The sequence below is a fragment of the Chelonia mydas genome, chromosome 3 (assembly GCF_015237465.2).
Source record: "Chelonia mydas isolate rCheMyd1 chromosome 3, rCheMyd1.pri.v2, whole genome shotgun sequence".
NCBI lineage: Eukaryota > Metazoa > Chordata > Testudines > Cheloniidae > Chelonia > Chelonia mydas.
In genome coordinates, this window is record NC_057851.1 from 79,177,299 (window position 1) to 79,197,600 (window position 20,302).

General features: G+C 40.0%; 1 protein-coding gene across 2 annotated transcripts in view; it reads right to left on the reverse strand.

The window, feature by feature from the left end:
* PDSS2 (decaprenyl diphosphate synthase subunit 2) overlaps window positions 1–20,302 on the reverse strand; it is a 189,966-nt gene that overhangs the window by 35,244 nt on the left and 134,420 nt on the right. For both annotated transcript variants that reach the window (XM_007057397.4, XM_037894579.2), the window contains exon 4: window positions 7,383–7,457. In XM_007057397.4, the coding sequence (XP_007057459.2) occupies window positions 7,383–7,457 (75 nt within the window). The remainder of the gene's footprint in view (window positions 1–7,382; window positions 7,458–20,302) is intronic.

Below are 20,302 nucleotides of genomic sequence, written 5' to 3' on the forward strand. Positions count from 1 at the left end.
GAAATATTGTAACTGCAAGTGGCAAACCCTAAGTAAAACTGATGCTCCCATTTCACCAACCTCAAGATCAGTAAAGATGTTTTCATTTTATACATATATTTACTGTTTTGATTTTAGAAAGAAATTGTCTTGCTGGGAGGTAAAGCCATTAAATTCTCAGACAGTGCTTAAACTGTAAAAATACTCTTTCTAGGCAATGGAAAATAGAAAGAGAGTTTCTAGAGAATCGTAACATGTTTTACACCAAGATTTTTACCACTTACACCTATCACATTTATGGTAGCAAATATTAAATTAATTTTATGTACTTAATACAAAGTAGCACTTAAAATCCACCCCCCCACACACCTCACCAAACCACCTTAAAGTAGCTCAAACTGGTTTCTGTGTCTCCCAGAGAAGAACTAGATGGTATTTATATAAATACATGTCATGATTCATTTGTAAGCATTTTCAGCACTGCATACAAATGTTACAAAACACACACCTTATTGGAATGCTCCAAAATGCATAGCAAGAATTGGCAGGACTCAAAGTCACACCTTTTGGATGAAAAATGTAGACATTCAGAATACATTTTATAACTAAGGTTTTTTATTTGGATACACAGCAGCACTTGCTTTGCCACCTAATCTTGCACAATATGTGACTGTCTAATCCATTTACAACTCAAACTTTGGTCTAATCCTTATTAAAATAAAAATGCATATATATAAATCAAGCATATTTTATTTTTGATTCAATCTCAGCATTTGAGTTTTAAATTGGATGGTTCAACAACTTCTATTCTACGCAGAAGGATAAAAATAAGTCAATAAAATTATGGATCTCTAATGGTAGCAACACATTTATCCTACAAAACATTTTCATTTGACTGATGTAAGCTTTAACAGATGTCTTCCTGCTTGTTGGACATGACAGAGCATGTTTTATTGGTCTATTAATACATGCCTTCAGTGCTTTGTGAGGAACAAGGGTGAGCGCAAATGGGCCAATAAAACACATGCTGGAGTGCTCCAATACTTTCATCATGACTCTCTAAAACAATAGAATTTTTTTAAAAAGATGGTTGGGAAAAGTTAAATTTTAAACATATGCTTTTACTACAAAAAGTAGTTCATCATGGAGAACTACTTCAGACTGCAGAGAAAAGAGTCGAAAAAGACTATTAACATTCCACTGTTAAAAACGATATAATCAAGCTGGTTGTCTCTAGCATGAGACATTGTGAATATTCAGATTCAGGAGCTAAGGAAAAGTAGTGCAGTGTTCCTTTTCAAAAAGCTCCTAATTTCTCATTTAAGTTAATAAGAATGATCTGGTAGGTAAAGTGCAAGACTAAGAACCAGTGCATCTAAGTTCTTGGCTCTGCTACAGCCTTGCTGCATGACTTTGAAAAAGTAACTCTACTTTTCTATATCTCAGTTTCCCCATCTGTAAAATGGGGACAGCAATATTTCCCCTACTCACAGGAGTTTTGAGGCTTCCTTTGTTAACAAGTGCGAAGTGCTTTGAGAGCCTCAGATGTAGGCACTCTAGAAGTCCTAAAGTATATTGTAAATGTTTTAGAAGAGGTTTGTAAGTTTTAGAAGGCCTACTCACTCCTAAAGAGCTGAGCATGGAGGCTATGATCACCATAAGTGGTAAAAAGAAAAGGAGTACTTGTGGCACCTTAGAGGCTAACCAATTTATTTGAGCATAAGCTTTCGTGAGCTACAGCTCACTAAGCTTATGCTCAAATAAATTGGTTAGTCTCTAAGGTGCCACAAGTACTAAAAACTGAGGATGGAGTGGAGGTCAAGGATAATCTAGGCATGGCCCAATATCTAAACAAATACTTTGCCTCAGTCTTTAATAAGACTAAAGAGGATCTTAGGGATAATGGTAGCATGATAAATGGGAATGAGGATATGGAGGTAGACATCACCATATCTGAGGTAGAAGCGAAACTCAAACAGCTTAATGGGACTAAATCGGGGGGCCCAGATAATCTTCATCCAAGAATATTAAAAGAATTGGCACAAGAAATTGCAAGCCCATTAGCAAGAATTTTTAATGAATCTGTAAACTCAGGGGTTGTACCGTATGATTGGAGAATTGCTAACATAGTTCCTATTTTTAAGAAAGGGAAAAAAAGTGATCCAAGTAATTATAGGCCTGTTAGTTTGACATCTGTAGTATGCAAGGTCTTGGAAAAAATTTTGAAGGAGAAGGTAGTTAAGGACATTGAAGTCAATGGTAAATGGGACAAAATACAACATGGTTTTACAAAAGGTAGATCGTGCCAAACCAACCTGATCTCCTTCTTTGAGAAAGTATCAGATTTTTTAGATAAAGGAAACGCAGTGGATCTAATTTACTTAGATTTTAGTAAGGCGTTTGATACGGTGCCACATGGGGAATTATTAGTTAAATTGGATAAGATGGGCATCAATAGGAAAATTGAAAGGTGGATAGGGAATTGGTTAAAGGGGAGACTACAACGGGTCCTAGTGAAAGGTGAACTGACAAGTTGGAGGGAGGTTACCAGTGGAGTTCCTCAGGGATCGGTTTTGGGACCAATCTTATTTAATCTTTTTATTACTGACCTGGGCACAAAAAGTGGGAGTGTGCTAATAAAGTTTGCAGATGATACAAAGCTGGGAGGTATTGCTAATTTAGAGAAGGACAGGGATACCCTACAGGAGGATCTGGATGACCTTGTAAACTGGAGTAATAGGAATAGGATGAAATTTAATAGTGAGAAGTGTAAGGTCATGCATTTAGGGATTAATAACAAGAATTTTAGTTATAAGCTAGGGACGCATCAACTGGAAGTAACGGAGGAGGAAAAGGACCTTGGAGTATTGGTTGATCATAGGATGACTATGAGCCGCCAATGTGATATGGCTGTGAAAAAAGCTAATGTCGTCTTGGGATGCATCAGGAGAGGTATTTCCAGTAGGGATAAGGAGGTTTTAGTACCGTTATATAAGGCACTGGTGAGACCTCACCTGGAGTACTGTGTGCAGTTCTGGTCTCCCATGTTTAAGAAGGATGAATTCAAACTGGAACAGGTACAGAGAAGGGCTACTAGGATGATCCGAGGAATGGAAAACTTGTCTTATGAAAGGAGACTCAGGGAGCTTGGCTTGTTTAGCCTAACTAAAAGAAGGTTGAGGGGAGATATGATTGCTCTCTATAAATATATCAGAGGGATAAATACCAGAGAGGGAGAGGAATTATTTAAACTCAGTACCAATGTGGACACAAGAACAAATGGATATAAACTAGCCACTAGGAAATTTAGATTAGAAATTAGATGAAGGTTTCTAACCATCAGAGGAGTGAAGTTTTGGAATAGCCTTCCGAGGGAAGTAGTGGGGGCAAAAGATCTATCTTGCTTTAAGATTAAACTCGATAAGTTTATGGAGGAGATGGTATGATGGGATAACATAGTTTTGGTAATTAAATATTCATGGTAAATAGGCCCAATGGCCTGTGATGGGTTTTAGATGGGGCAAGATCCAAGTTACCCGGGAAAGAATTTTCTGTAGTATCTGGCTGATGAATCTTGCCCATATGCTCAGGGTTTAGCTGATCGCCATATTTGGGGTCGGGAAGGAATTTTCCTCCAGGGCAGATTGGAAGGCCCTGGAGGTTTTTCGCCTTCCTCTGTAGCATGGGGCACGGGTCACTTGCTGGAGGATTCTCTGCTCCTTGAGGTCTTTAAACTACAATTTGAGGACTTCAATAGCACAGATATAGGTGTGAGGTTTTTTTGTAGGAGTGGTGGGTGAAATTCTGTGGCCTGCGTTGTGCAGGAGGTCAGACTAGATGATCATAATGGTCCCTTCTGACCTAAATATCTATGAATCTATGAAAATAAATTGGTTAGTCTCTAAGGTGCCACAAGTACTCCTTTTCTTTTTGCGAATACAGACTAACACGGCTGTTACTCTGAAACCTGTCATACGTAGTATTTTTCTTTGAAACAGGGCAACCACGCCCACAACTGAACCTTCAAGAAACAGCCCACTTTTACATGGCTATTCATTGCAATCCACAGTGTGTAAGAGGCACCTTGGTTGGTTCGAACTTTTAATTTCAACTAGATGTAGGTTTGAGAAAATGGAAGAAGATTGGGAGAGTCCCTTCCACTCACACTCATAAAACTAAACTTTAGGCTACCTTTGCAACTAAAGCCTATAGCTTTTGGCTTAAAGTATCATTCAAAATAACAGAGAAAGGGAGGAATCTTTATTTTTATTTGCCCATTTCAGTTACATAATGGTTTTACTCACTATACAAATAAGATGATGATGAAGAGGGGTCAACTAAAAAATGATAAAATGGGCTGGTCACAGTATGGCTTTGCAAAGGAAAAATGATAGACAGAGTTGTCATATACTTGCATCCAATAAATGCCTTCAAGGAGTCTATACAGGCCAATCTGCTCGGGGCAAAAATACATTTAATCTTTATAGTCATCCAAAGATGGTATAACAAAAACATTCCAAGGGATCATAGGCCTGATGTGTCAGAGAAGAGTGAATTATGACAAATGATGTAGTTCACTGTAAAAGATAGTTTAAATCTAACAATTAAAGTGGACATCTAGCGCAGCTCACCACAGACTGTTGAACAAAAGGTTGTACAGCACATGAAGGTTGTAAGCACCATTTTATGGTCATACTTCTCACTTGAAGCCCAATTTTTCTGCCTCAGACTTTAAAAAATATTCTGTTTTTCCCAATTCATAACAGAAGATTCTCTATTATGAAGAATGTTATCTGCTAACATCTCTATATAAGAAACAGGAGTTATCTGACACTGGAGAGTACAGTGGCATTGTAAATTATTGTATTACTCTTTTACATCTGGAAACTTCAGTTCAGATTCTAGATTTGGTCACATATTATGACTTTTTGATGCAACTAAGATGGGACCACCAAACAACATAGCACATGAGGCAATGTTTGCTCAAGACATGTCCAGGACATGGATGCAGGCAGAAAAGGGTGTTGCATTGGCAGAGTAGTGTGGGGAAGCTAGCAAAGATAATATGTGTAATTATGAAACAAGCCTCAGTGTTCTCCAATTGGTTGAATAGATCATAAAGGAAGTAAAGTAGGTCACACATTTATGTTTGATATGGGCTTAACTGGTGGCCATATCTGACCCACTAAAAGTCTAATCTTTAGATACTATACTATGTGTTAATTTATATTATTACAACATACTAATTATGTTTAAATTAATCCAGTTTATTTTAGTAAAGCATCATTGTACTCCCAACTCTTGCCAGACAGAATAGCTCATTGCTTACTATAAAAACAAAACCATTATTTTGGTATCTTTAACTTGACATTGTTCAGCTGGGCTCAGTGTATCTTACACTTTCCCTATGCTTGTTGAGCGCTTTATAAATGTGGTAGAACATTAAATTTTTCAAGCTCTTCTGAGGTAGTATGATTATCTCCTGACAGCCCTCAGACCAACATGCTGCCAAGTAAAGAGAAATAGGACTAAGGCCTGCTGCAATGGCAGACACCCAAAAAAGTCGAGAACATTTCTAGTAATACAGAGGATGTGGTTAATCTAAAATGTGCAAATGAAATCACAGTGAAGCAGCCCCATTGCTAAAGTCAACTATGTGAACTTTACCCTTAAAAAAAAGCTATTTTAAGTAAAACATAGCTGAGGTTTGGTTGTATTTAGAAAAACCTGCTCGGCTTATATAAAATACAATTTTAAAAGTTCTTTTAACATATTTGTATTAATAAAAATATGTTTTTCCTTTTAAAATATAGCCTTGCATATAGAGCTTGAGAAAGGTAGCTTAACTGGCAAACTGGAAGACTTAAGTCATCTGTTTGTCTACAGATTAGGTATAGCAGGTGCAGAAGTAGTTCAAACTTCCCACATAGTTTTTCTCATGTGCCTCAACCCTAACCTAGAGGAATAACTTCTAGGGGTGAGCGAATAAGATATCCTCCATGCCCTTTTAACCATTGGCTGATGTAGGACTACCATTAACATGGATGCCAAGTGTGATGGTACTTTATATGATCTAGACTTATATCTACTTGGAGCTAAACTGAGATAACTCATTTCACTTGCTTTGAAAAACAAGATAGCAGTGATTAGCCTGAGCTCTATTTTAAACTGAAGACTTACAAGTGAGGGGCTCCATATGCCATCACTTATCCCCCAAGCCATCTTGCCTCCTAATGTTATTCCTTTAAGGTTAATATTTCTGAAATGGCTTGCCCATCTGAGATTGTTTTGTTTCTGTTAATATGCTCCACTTAAAAAACATCATAGCTTACAATGTGCATATGCACACACTTGTGATCATCTCAATAGTGTAAATCCATGCTTTTTGATAGAGTAAAAACATGCTATTAGGTGAAATGAAGAGGTAATAATGAGGATTCTAAAATAGGAACTTCTTAATACACACAGTGTTAAGAGATAACCACGGTAAACAAAACAAGATTTCTTAATTTACCATTCTGCCAAAATGAAATCACGTTAATAAGTGTAGCCAAACACTTCTTTGAAAGTTCTGTTAAATGACTCAAAAAATCTTAATTCCAGTTTCATCAAAAGAATCAAAGCAGTTCATCAGAGTCCTGCCATGCAGCAAAGTAACAACAGTAGTGTGGCATATTTGTATTTGTCTTTGAAATAAACTTTGCGCCTCAGAGTCATGTAAATGATTGAACCATTTTCTTTGACCAGGTCAATTGCTCTCTGTGATACATGCAAGAATGACTTTTTTTAAAGAGGAGCATAGCACAGCATTTTGTGCCTCAGCATAAGACTTCCATTTAGCTCACCTAATAAAGCTGCTACATTTACAAGTAGAAAGGTCCTGGTTTAAATTTTGGCTTCAGGGACTGCAAATTCCATACACCGAAGCAGCCAGGATATGAAAAATTACGTGACCTAGCAAAATCTACATATACAATGTTTTTGTCCACCAGTTCACAGACAACATGTTGGTCCACATTTTTTAAACCTTTTATTACTAATGAATATGTTTCTAGCCCACTATTTGCAGGTATTCTGATGTGCTTGTTTTAACAGAACCCTTACTAGAGGCATTACTGAGTGAGGTCTGTTTAGTGTCCATGGTAACTGCAAGTTTGTTTGTTTGTTTACGAATTAAAAATTACAGAATCTCTCTCTCTAAGCATTTCTAGTGGTGCCCATCACCCATTATGGCAGAATTGAGGTGCCATACTAAAAGTATTTCTGAAGCTTGCTGAGACTGTAATTAGTCCTTTCCCCTCTTTCCTTTAAGCAAACAAAAAAGTCATCATGATATTTACTGTTGTCACACATTTATTTAAAACACACTACTTTAATAAAGTGCAAGGACTCAAAAATCTTACCTCTGATAAGTTAGAATTGTCATAGTATATTCCTTGCACTAAGTCACCAATTGCACTTGATATGAGCTCCACAACCTGGAAAATGAAACAAAAAAGCCCCAACATTATTTTTTAAATACGATCAATTACCTGATTGTCAACACAGTGCCTAGAAGCCTCACTAACATTCCTTGTAGGATCATCGCTTAGGAAGGCTGCATGGGCTACCAGAAGAGATTCTGGCAAGATTATTTTTTTGCCACCTAATGAGGAAGAAACCAGATCCAAATCTCCATACTGGAACCTTAAGCAAAGTCCTTTCTCTTTCTATCAAAGCTTTAAGTTAATACAAATGAGAACCAAGTAATATTTATTTTCCTAAGAGTGTGAACTATAGAGTGTATCCTCACAAGGATATACACAGTACTCCTAAATTCCAGTTCATAAATATGAGACAATAATCCCATCTGGGTTTGTTGGGGGTTTTTGCTGCCAAGTAGATATTTCACTATATACCTCACTGGGAGCTGCTAAAATTCTAATCTTCACTGATAATACAGAAAAAGTCAGAATCCATAGAAAGCTAACCTTTCAAATGTGATCATTTGGTATTTGAATGTACTGGGAATGCTCTGTGGATGTATTTCGTGCATGGCCTAAGGGTCAGCTGTACTCACAGAGTGAAACAGTCTGCAACACAGGAATGTTAGCATAGATTGATAAATCTGATTTAATCTTCAGGCTTCAGACTTTTTATTTCATTCAAGCGAAGCCTAAAAATCTGAACTTGATCCAGAATGTAAAACAAGCAGTCCATAGTCTCACTGGAACTACTGTACAATTTAGAATCGTGTGCATGAACTGTCCTAATTGGAACAAAATACTGGGATTTACTGTAAAATTAAATGCAGCCATTTCAAATAAGCACACCTTAAGGCTATCCCTTTAGTTGTGCTCACAAAGTTTTAATTTCTTGAATGTTTAATTTCCTATGTGTATGATTCTATATCTGATTCCCCTCTTTGCTTCCTAAAATTCAGCCTAGTTCTTATTGAATTAAAGGATTTTGTTTCAGCTTATATCATTCTTGTAATTGAAGACATTAAGCTAAATGATAAAGCCCCAAACAGAAATTTCAATGTTGAGGCATGCTTTATTTGCTAATAAAAATACATTCTGATGCTAGCTTTAAGTATTTGCAACAAAGCTTTTTTAAACACTAATTCTGATACATATGCCTAGATAGAGAGAGAGAGAGAGAGAGAGCGCGAGAGAGCGCTAACTTTAGAAATGGTGCTCATTAGCGGCTTTTTTTCCTCTCCTTGTGATGCATATGGGTTAATTTGTAAGATCTATAAAAACAGACTTAAAAAAAAAAAAATCATGTTGCCATTTAGGTAACCAGATACTTAAGAAATATTGTAGCAATATGAGCTGCAGAGGAACTGAAAGGACAATGATCCTACAGTGTTACCAGATGTGTTGAGTTATTTAAGTGGGGAACAGAGAAAATGAGGGGCTTTTTTTGAAGGTATCAGATAAGCCCTATTCCCAAATCCAGGAGGATTGAGTATCGCCAATAGGTCTATGAAAGTCTGTAACCAAATGCCCAGCATCAGATTGTATTACAGTTTATACAAGCAACATCCCAAGATTCTTCTGATGGCTGGGACACATAATACAGATCAATCACTCACTAAAAAATGTTATGGTTTGTGAAACAGTCTGAGCTCAAAGACCTATACTGGTAATACGAAGAGGAATTTACAAAGACATTGAGTCCTACTCTAAATGTCAAAGTGATAGTATGAACTTTTAATAGTGCATCTGGCTGTGGATAAACAGACCTTTTCCTCACGCTCCTGAAACTCCACACTGAGCAGGACCAAATGAAACATTCTGTTTTGGGGTTTCTCTCCCCATCCGCCCGCCAAAAACAACTCCATTAGCAAATGACAATTTTGCTGATTTAAGTGACTAAAATGATCTCCATGAAAATATTTATCAAAACTTGTGCCTAATTTTCTTGCAATTTATATTATGTATTTTTTCTATTGATAAAATTCTAGGCGACTACATACATAAAATACAGTTTAAACCACTACTATATATTAGGTGCAAGATACTAAATGCAAGTAAAATTGCAAACGCTGCCTCCTTTCATCCCCACCCTGAAAACACTCAATTTCCATACATTTAATAAAAACCCTGCAAGGTCACACAGACCCTTGGCAGGGATGACAACTTTTATTTTCAAGACCAGGATGGGACACTTCTCTTTAAAAGTCTGTTACTTCATCAGATCTCAATCTGCTCTATGAAAAAGTATCTGTTGTGCAACATCAGTGGGATGGAGCTTTGGGCTGCTGGGAAAGCCATGGAAAACAAGACCAGTTATGCTTTTAAATGTGTCCCAAATGGTTTTAAAGTAAAGAAAACACAAGTTAGGGTCAGCAGCATTTAAACAGTCAAAAAACAACAATACCAAGCTCTTATACAACATTTTACAAAGGAGGCAAGTAACATTATCCCTATTTTAATGATGGGGAAATAGAGGCACAAAGAGGTGAAGTGACTTGCCCGTCACTCAGCAGGCCACTGGCAGAGCCAGGACTAGAAGCCAGGTCTCCTGAGTCCCTGTCCAGTGGTCTGCCCCTAGCCCACACTGCCTAGTTCCATACACTGACATCTTTTTTGAAGATCAGGCTTGACAGAAGAAAACTGTATGTTAACTTTGACTATTTAGGGGGCCACACCTGACCCTCTCCTTTGTCTTCACTTGGACATGTTTTTGCTCCCCCTTAGGCAGGTTCCACCATGAGCAGCGCGTGGGGCCAGCTGTAGTAGCTATCTAAATAGGTTCTTCCTGCTTCAGAGAGCAGCAGCCCAAGGAGACCAAAGGAAGAATGAAAAGGAGAAGCAGCTGTGGTAGTGCTTGTGCCCCTCAATTAATCTGAGCAGCTTGAGGAGCACAGGGGCTATGGAAAGCTCTCCCTCCCACATCAACTGGCAGTGTGGTGGGATGGGAAAACAGCACCTTTAACCCCTCCCTTAACCTAATAAATCTCATGGAGGGTGAGGAAACCTCTCCCCAGTTCTAACAGCCATAGCTGGGGAGAGGGGGGAAGACAAAAAGCATGTGTGGGTCCCCCACTGCAGAAACCTAGAGTAGCAGCCTAAGATGATGATGAAAAACTCCTATCCCAAATACAGTAGTGACATCTGTGGGGTCGGAATCACTGACCAGGAAGATTTGTAATCAGTTCATAATGAAATTGGTCCTGAATTCTTTCCTAAGAGCCCCACCAACCTATGTGAACTCTCCTGGCAGCCCTGTGATGTGCCTCCAGAAAATAGAGGGAAACAAGAAAATGCTTGTGTGTTCACCAAGCCTTTTCTCTGCAAATGCCCTGGTGGGTGAAAGCATGGGTCCTCATCTCCTCTCTCATCCCTGTAAAATCAAAGGGCTGCTAGGAGGAAGAACAATGGGCCAGTGGGGCAACAGCAGGAACAGGGAGCTTAATACTCAGTGCCCATTTCATTATAACTAGCTTGTTAAGCTCCCCCACACGCTTCTCCTCCCTATTTCTAGATATGTGCCATCTTTTTACTGAAGGGTGTTTTCCCAACTGACATAGCGCTGTCCACACTGACACTGGTGCTTAGGCTGGTGTAATTTATATCACTCAGAAGTAGCTTATTCACATCCCTAAGCGACATAAGTTATACTGACAGAAGTGATAGTGTTGACGTAGCCTAAGACAGTTAGGAACCCTTAAATGGCCAAAATTAGAGAGAGACTTCAACTGATATTTGACTCAAAATTTAAACTTTTCAAAACACGGTTTTATATTTAGAAATATTTTCACATTTAAAATGCCAATGAAAACAACTTTTAAACAAATATTCCTCTGCAATGTTTGAAACACAAACACTGCAACATTAAAAAACTGGAAGTGAAGTTGGATTAACTGATTTTGAATGTTCAAAAACAAATGCAAAAATAAACCAATAGCCTAGTGTGCTAAGTAGCTGGATTTTAAAATTCTTTCCCTTTTAATTATCTGAGGTGTGGTTAGTCACACAGGTAAATAAATGTGTTAGGTTATAACACACTGTTTTTAAGTTAACTGCATCCCAGATTCATCATTTTACTTACTTCCCCCCATGCCCTTTTTAAAAGCTGTCCCTCACTTTCAGTCCAACTACACTATGAAAAAAATCATGCTCCTCACAGTGATCATCTTTCTGGCAATAGTCATTAATCCTTCTTGGATAGCAACAGCTTGACATGTATCCTCATAATACTAATAATGGAACTTACTGCAGTAATGTACAAGGTGCAACGTCAACGTGTCACTGATAGATATTCCTCTGGGTTGCAAGATAAGCTCTGTTTAGCTACTAAAATATACAAAAATAAGCTATAGCATTTAATTCTATCATGTTTCCTTAATATTTTCAAATATCTTAGGGCCTGTCTATATTAGGGATTTTTGCAACAGGGGATAAGTAACACCTGTGAAAGCCCCACTTTACATTGGTACAGTGCATCTATGCTAAGGGTTTGCACAGCATAGCTACACTGGTGCAAAAATCCCTAATGTAGACAGGTTCTTAGGCCACTACAAACTTTGGTCCACACAAGTTACGGCCCCCATAAAACTGCTGCAGTTAATATATTGCTCATGCATGTGTATATGTGGTTTCTTGCATCGGCAATGTGAATAGTCACCAGGAATCCTTGTGTCAATGCACAGTGCAATACACGATGGGTAGGTTTCCCAGTATGCAACTCATCATAGTCCAACGCACTGTCTTTTGGGAAATTTTGGCAATGCATTGTGGGGGAGAAACAAGTCATGCAGGAGTCACTGTGAGCAAGGCTTCAAGTTCTCATCAAATCCCACAAAACCACACGGCACTTCTCACTGTCCGTTGTCTCAAACAGAAGCATGGACACCACACAGCTCTGCACTTCTGTCATTAACATTGCAAAGGCAGGATAACCAATCCTCCAGTATTTGCAGAACAACAGGAATAACAGCAGCAATGGGGGACAGGACAATTCTGTGGAGGAGATATTGTTGTGGAACACAGCGAAAACCAATTGAAGGATATTGGTGGTGTTCCTGGAGCAGCTGCAGACAGTGGAGTGCCTCTTCTGTGCCCAAGAAATGAGCACTGACTAGTGGGATCACATCGTGATGCAGATTGGGAACAATAAGCAATGGCTGCAGAACTTTTTGATGCGAAAGGCCACTTTCCTGGATCTCTGTGCCACGCCTGCTCCAGCCCTCCACCACAGGGACACCAGAATCAGAGTTGCCCCGACAGAGGAGAAGCAAGTGGCAATAGCACTGCGAAAACTTGCAAAGCCAGACTGCTACCAGTCAGCCGGAAATCATTTGGAGTAGGAAAATCCACGGTGGGGGCTGTTGTTATGCAAGTGTGCAGCGCCATTAATCGTCTCCTGCTAAGCAGGACTGAGAGTCTCGGCGATGTGCAGGACACAGTGGATGGATCTGCAGCAATGGGGTTCCAAACTGCAGTGGGGCAATAGATGGCACGCCCATCCCTATTTTGGCATTAGCTCACCTGGCCATGGAATACATCAAAGAAAGGTCTAATTTTCTATGACTACGCAAGCACTAGTGGATCACCAGAGATGCTTCACCAACATCAGTGTTGGCTGGTCAGGGAAGGTGCATTACACTCGTATCTTCAAGAACACGGGACTCTTCAGAAAGCTGCAAGCTGGACATTCTTTCCCAACTGCTGGATTACTACTGGTGATGCTGAAATGCCAGTATTAATTCTGGGGGAGGTCCTGGATGATTGGAAAAAGGCAAATATAGTGCCCATCTTTTAAAAAGCGGAGGTGGAGAATCCAGGGAACTACAGACTAGTCAGCCTCACCTCAGTCCCTGGAAAAATCATGGAGCAGGTCCTCAAGGAATCCATTTTGAAGCATTTGGAAGAGAGAAAGTTGTTCAGGAACAGTCAACATGGATTCACCAAGGGTAAGTCATGCCTGGCCAACCTGATTGCTTTCTATGATGCAATAAATGGCTCTGTGGATATGGGGAAGTCGGTGGATGTGATGTACCTTGACTTTAGCAAAGCTTTTGATACAGTTTCCCACAGTATTCTGGCCAGCAAGTTAAAAAAGTATGGATTGGCTGAATGGACTATAAGATGGATAGAAACCTGGCTAGATCGTTGAGCTCAATGGGTAGTGATCAACGGCTTGATGTCTAGTTGGCAGCTGGTATCAAGCGGAGTGCCCCAGGGGTCAGTTCTGGGGCCGGTTTTGTTCAACATCTTCATTAATGATGTGGATGATGGGATGGATTGCATCCTCAGCAAGTTCGCGGATGACACTAAGCTGGGGGGAGAGGTAGATATGCTGTAGGTAGGGATAGGGTTCAGAATGACCTAGACAAATTGGAGGACTGGGCCAAAAGAAATCTGATGAGGTTCAACAAGGACAAGTGCAAAGTCCTGCACTTAGGATGGAAGAATCCCATGCCCTGCTACAGGCTGGGGACCGACTGGCTAAGCAGCAGTTCTGCAGAAAAGGATCTGGGGATTACAGTGGACGAGAAGCTGGATATGAGTCAACAGTGTGCCCTTGTTGCCAAGAAGGCTAATGGCATATTGGGCTGCATTAGCAGGAGCATTGCCAGCAGATTGAGGGAAGTGATGATTCCCCTCTATTCGGCACAGAAGCTGGTCCAATAAAAAGTATTACCTCACCCACCTTGTGTCTCTAATATCTGGGACTAACACAGCTACAACACCATTGCATACAATATGGAACACAGATATTACAAGATTAATGCGTGCAGCAACTCACAAGCTTTCAATACAGTCTAAACGCTTTCTTATAATTCTAATACTTATTTTATCAATCTTAACTCTCAAATGAGCCAGACAGATTTGAGCTATGCATCTGTCAGTGTTCAATTGAGACATGGGGACCTTGGCAGGAGCTGGTATCTGGTCTGCCAGCATCACAGTGGTCTTGAGAGCTCCCCCCTTAACACCAATGGAATGCCATACCACGATAAGGAGGAGAAAGAAGAGGACACAGGTGGATATGTTCAGAGAGATCCTGCAAGCCAGTGCTGCATTGGACCGTGAACAGAGGACCTGGAGGGTGAATATTGTAGAGAATATGGATAGAGAAAGAGCAGACAGGAAAAAGGCCCAGGAGTCGGAGAGGAAGATGCATCAGGACATAATAGGGCATCTCTAGCAGCAAATACAAATGCTACAGACTCTTGTTGACCTACAGGTTCAAAAATCATGTGCTTGGCATTCTTTGCAGTCAATGGAGAACTCCATTTTAGTACCTCCTTACACCCCTCAACATTCCACATGGCATCGTGGCCACATCCCTTGCCCTACCATTCCATGCTGGGAGACAATAAAGAGAACCAGTGTTGCGTACACTGACCTGTGACAGCCATGGTAGCTGTATGTGTAGCCCAAATGAACTGAAATGGACATGAATGTTCTTTCCCCTTGTTCAGTTCTGTTCTGTTAATTTATTTCAGAAGTTTTTGTAGTATTTAATTGCACATTTTTGCACCTGTTTTGGTTGGCAATAAAAATCTATTTTTGGTAAATAATTCATCTTTATTATTTCACAATATATGCAGCAGAATGCATAGCACTCCCGAAGCAACCACTACTTGTTTTACAGGGCAACAGAACTCAGGATTAGTGACAAACACATGTAATAATTATAAATGTACGGCAAGCACCACACAATTCCTAACAGTCCCAAAATGTAAGGACCAGATAGAGCACAGTACAGAGCTAAACACGCTGCCTTCCAGAGAACTGCCCGCGCAGCAGCATAACTGCGGGGGAAGGGGGACAGTGGGGGAGGGGCCGGGGACTAGTGTCCCCAGCCGGGAGTTCAGGGGCCGGGCAGGATGGTCCCATGGGCCAGATGTGGCCCGTAGTTTGCCCACCTCTGATGTAGTGTCTATCTTTGCACTGAGTTGACCACCGCAGGTCAAGTGTGGTTCAATATCATTTGGGGAAGCGGTGTTACTGAGTCTCCATAACGGGGCACTTATGTTGGCGGGAGACAACTTTGAGGGTAGACATGCACTACTTACGTCGACCTAACTTTGTAACGTAGGGCAGGCCATAGTCGTTTTCCTCAGTAATGAGCAAATGCAGGACTACAGACTCCCCCAACCCCCACCTCACATGGCTCCCAAAGCAATGAAAACTAATGTACTAACATATTTGCAGATCTCATATAGCAGACCCTTGCAATGGACCACTCAACCAGCTAATGATGACTGGGACTATGGTTAGCAATCATGAAGTAGTACTTGACTGCTTCAGCCTGATCCTTTTGGAAGGGATAACTATATTTCAGTGCTCATCTTACCGAGATACAAAGTGGTGAACAAAAAAGTACCATGATTACAGGACCACAAGCTACACAGCTGCAGGAAACTCAAACAGTGCAAAAGGAAGAGGAAACACTCACAAAAATACCCCCCACCCCACCATTTGCATCTGTTTACATTCAGGCAGACATGAAACTAGGCTATGATGTCCACAAATTGATTTGTGGATTATATCAGTCAAAGCTGGTCAGCCCTGAGTTGACACAGATGATATCTCTAAGTGGTGTTAACTATTCTGTGTAGACTGTGCCTGTATCAATAAATATGATTCAGGAGTAAGGTCATTTAGCATCTGACAGATGGAATTGACTAAATAGAGCTGCAGATGTTTGTTAAACTAGAAAATCAACAGCCTACTCTAATGTATCATGAGCAGCAGTGATCAGATCCCTGACTAAAAATGAAATGCTGATAAATCAGAAAACACAAATATTAAGTATCAGCTGAAGTCAATCAATTAATGCCCCAGCCTCCTTGTAAATCAGGTAGATGCCAAATGTGTCAAATCTTATTTAAAAAATTTAACATTTATGTTTTCTAAACATTTACTGTAATTTTTTCTCGCTCTACACCACAGTATATCATTACATCTGAAGCCATTCCCAATTTCTAGTCCCCTTCCCTAAAAATTTGACCCCAGCAAAGGTTATTTTTAAGACTAGTTTTACTACAACGCAGGAAGACAGGATATGCACTCTATTTAGGGGGCACACACATCTTAATCTTTCCTAGTAGTATTAGCAGCTGTTTCAGAAGGACCACAGCTGACTGTGCACGCATACATCTGCAGTACTGACAGCATTAATCACACACAGATTTATTAGTTTTTTTCTGCAACACAAAAAAGCAGGGCTACAATGCAGTAGGCAAAAGTAAAATACTCCCTAGGGATGATTAAGTTTCAGTGTACATACTAGGTGGGAGGGAAATAGGCTCCCTTATATGAATAGCCAGGTCCTTAGGGGGGTGGGGGGGGGCGCAGGGGAAGAGCAAAGCCATCCAGGCAGAAATCTTTTTTTTTTTTTTTAAAGGATTCATTTGCGTTGTAATTCATTTTAAATTGCAAAAAATCTAATTTAACTTTTCACCATTTATGCAATGTTTACTTTTTACATTTCATTCAGGTTCAACAGAAAACTTGGACCTAACTTGTTTATGATCAGTTCTAATTCTAGTTCTCATGCACAATGCTGTAGTGTTTGAGATTACAATATTCTACGGTAATGTTTCAATAGAAACAGAACAGGTTCTCTCTACTACTGAAAGCAAGCTCACTGTGCCCTCTATAGCTATGGTTGCTTAAGGATTTTCCTTTTTAAAGAATTCTTTTTCAAAGTTGCTCAAATTCTTTAAATTTTCACCTTTCTGGATGAAAATTTGTTCCACTACTTTGGTGTTCCACTACTTTGGACAGTGAAATTGTTTTGGGAAAATTATTCTTTGAGCAAAAAAAGAATAAAACTCCTACCCTTACTCTACCCCCACGTACATATTTTTCCCATTATATTAAAAAAATTGAGACTTTTTGAAACAAGTCTAGTTCCTCAGTAGTTCAAGGCAGAAAGAGGGAATTTGGCATGCACATATTCCTCAGTGAGGCAAATTGCCTTTTGACATCTATCATTCTGGGATGTACTAACAGGAGTGTCATATGTAAGATGGGAGGTAATTGTTCCGCTCTACTCAGCCCCAGTGAGGCCTCAGCTGGAGCACTGGATCCAATTCTGGGCAACATACTTTAGGAAAGATGTTGATAAACTGTAGAATGTCCAGAGCAGAGCAACAAAATTTACAAACTGTTTAGAAAACCTGACCTATGAGGCAGGTTAAAAAACTGGACATGATTAGTCTTGAGAAAAAGAAGATTGAGGGGTGATCCAATAAGAGTCTCAAATATGTTAAAGGGTTCATATAAAGAGGTCAAGAAGTAATTGGATTAATCTGCAAAAAGGGAGATTTAGGTTGGATATTAGGAAAATCTTTCTAATGATATGAATAGTTAAGCACTGGAATAGGCTTGCAAGAGAGATTGTGGAATCCCCATCATTGGAGGTTTTTAAGAACAGGTTAGACAAAAAAAACTGTCAGGACTGGTCTGGGTGTACTTGGTTCTGCCTCACCATGGAGACTGGGTTACCTCTCAAGGTCCCTTTCAGCCCTGAATTTATTCTATCTTGGTGAAGTTACATTTTGATTCTATGGTTATGTTTTAAAAATTGTAATTCATGCATGTGCAGTTGTTATGTAGTTCCAAAACTGTTCTGATAATGGTTCCTCATGGTTATAAAGAGAAAGTGATGTATTGAACATGCAGATTGTGAAATTTGGTTTGTGCTAGACAATGTGGCAATACCTGCTTTATGTAGGTATTGAATGAGGCAGGCCTTCACAGGATTCCATGCCTCATTTCAGTAAGGTGCACAGATGAAACCCTGTCTCACTGAGTGCTCATCTCATGTTGGATAAACCATTTCAGTTCCACACTAAGGACATTTTTTATTCTAACGTCTTTCCTCTTTAAAAAACCCCACTCTTTCTACAAAGAGCTTACTTTTGTCATAAGGAAAGTCCTTAAGCTTCATTTGAACATCCATTTGAAGGCCTAATGAAAGCATCCATACTCTGGCAAGGACCAACACCCCAGGTAGCTGTTCTTGTTATAGTATTATCAATCTCAAGGGCACCCATCTTTTATACGTCTCAGACCCTCAGAAGTCAATTTTCTGAACTAGTCTTTTCTCTCTCTGGAGAGAAAAAAAACCCAACGTATGGGCCTTTCTTCCACAACCTTAATTTATATTTGACAATGAAGGCTGCGTAGCTACCAGAGAAGGCTGCAAGCATTACCGACTAGTAAAACCTACTTCCAGAGACATCTTTGTCTCAGAGGCATGGAGCTCTTCACCATTACTCCAGCCATTCTTGTTTCAGCCACCAAAATGTTGTGGAAAGGGTAGTAAGAACTATGTCATCACCACCAAACTATACATGAATTCTGCCACACCTTCAGCTGATCCAGAGTAGGGTGGATGGGCACTGCTACCTCAGCTTCAGAGGCAACCATTGACCAGGTGATGTGTCTGTCTTCAGGTTCCTGGATGATCTTTAATTATACTCCCAAAGAGGTATGAAAGTTGGTTCCTCTGAATTAAAGTCTTGATTCTTCTTCACTGATGCTGATATAGGTGGTCTCTGAAGAGTCCTCCTTTCTCTTGTATGTACAGATATCACTCTTAAGTAATCATCTTGCAGACCATCCCTCTCATTCAAGTTAAAGATGGCAGGTTGCTGTACCAGTACCAAGGACAGAAGGATCACAGTGGCCTGACCATACGTCGGGACTAGATACATCAAGGCCACAAGTGTGGGTTATGTTGATGGAAGCAGCACCAGAGACCAGCAGTGAGGAATTAAAGTACAGAATGTGTGCCTTGAGTAGGCACTTCCACTGTTCCGAGGGCTCCAAGGACTGCTGCCACCAGAACCTGGCACTGCTGTGCTTTTTATGTGACTGAGATTTGGTTGAAAGATGGCTGCTCAGTTCATGAGGACTGCAGGAAATATTGAAGATCTTGTCTGTGTCCAGGCACATGGTCTCAACTGGTTGCTTCAAGATAGAGGACAGATTCAGATGCAAGTTAAAGGAACAAGCAGGACTCTCAATGAGAAAATTCAGAGCAGCTATTCAACTACTAGACTTATTACAGACCACTAGAACAGTGAAAAGATACTTGTATTCTAGTAACAATATATCAAATCTTGCAGGATATCTCCTGCAAGGATGTCAAGAGACTAATTTGCTAGATGATCAGACACCGCTGATGTAGTCTCAGTGCCCAGGACTTTCTACTTGCTGGCTTTCAACCAAAGCATTAGAGCCTTCAGGATGACTTTGCAGAGTAATTGTAGGAAGGAGTGCTTCCATCTTGAACCCAAGAATTCAGAGTGACATCTATGACAAATTTCATAGTGGTCTCACTCATGATCTTTCCACATTCCACAGCAGAGCCATTCTGCTTCAAGGCACCAGATACAGCAGCCATACTTGTCCATAGGGACACGATACAACAGCTTTTGTATTATTTGAAGCCATTGGCTAATTCTTCATAGAAAAGCATGAGGAGAGAAAAAGAGACCAAAATTTAAACTCTATTTTCACCAGTGTCATGGACAAGAACCAAGGAAAACTGACATCTTCCAGTGCAGTGGGAGCTACACTATCACACTATTACTTCTGAGCCTACTACAAAGTTTCTTACATTTTAACGTGAAATACAGGAATTCAAAAAAGCAGAGGCAGAACAGGATACCCTGAGATTAAAGAGCAGATTTAGATGTAGACTGAGCTGATGAGGCTCCAAGGGAGAGCCAAGTAGTTACATAGCTGGACTGTTCTTCATGGCAACCCAAAGGAGCTCTATCACTGACCAATCAGACAGGAGACTGCCTCTAATAATTCAACTTTTGCACTTCAACTTGATAATAGCCCTAGAGGCTAGTTCT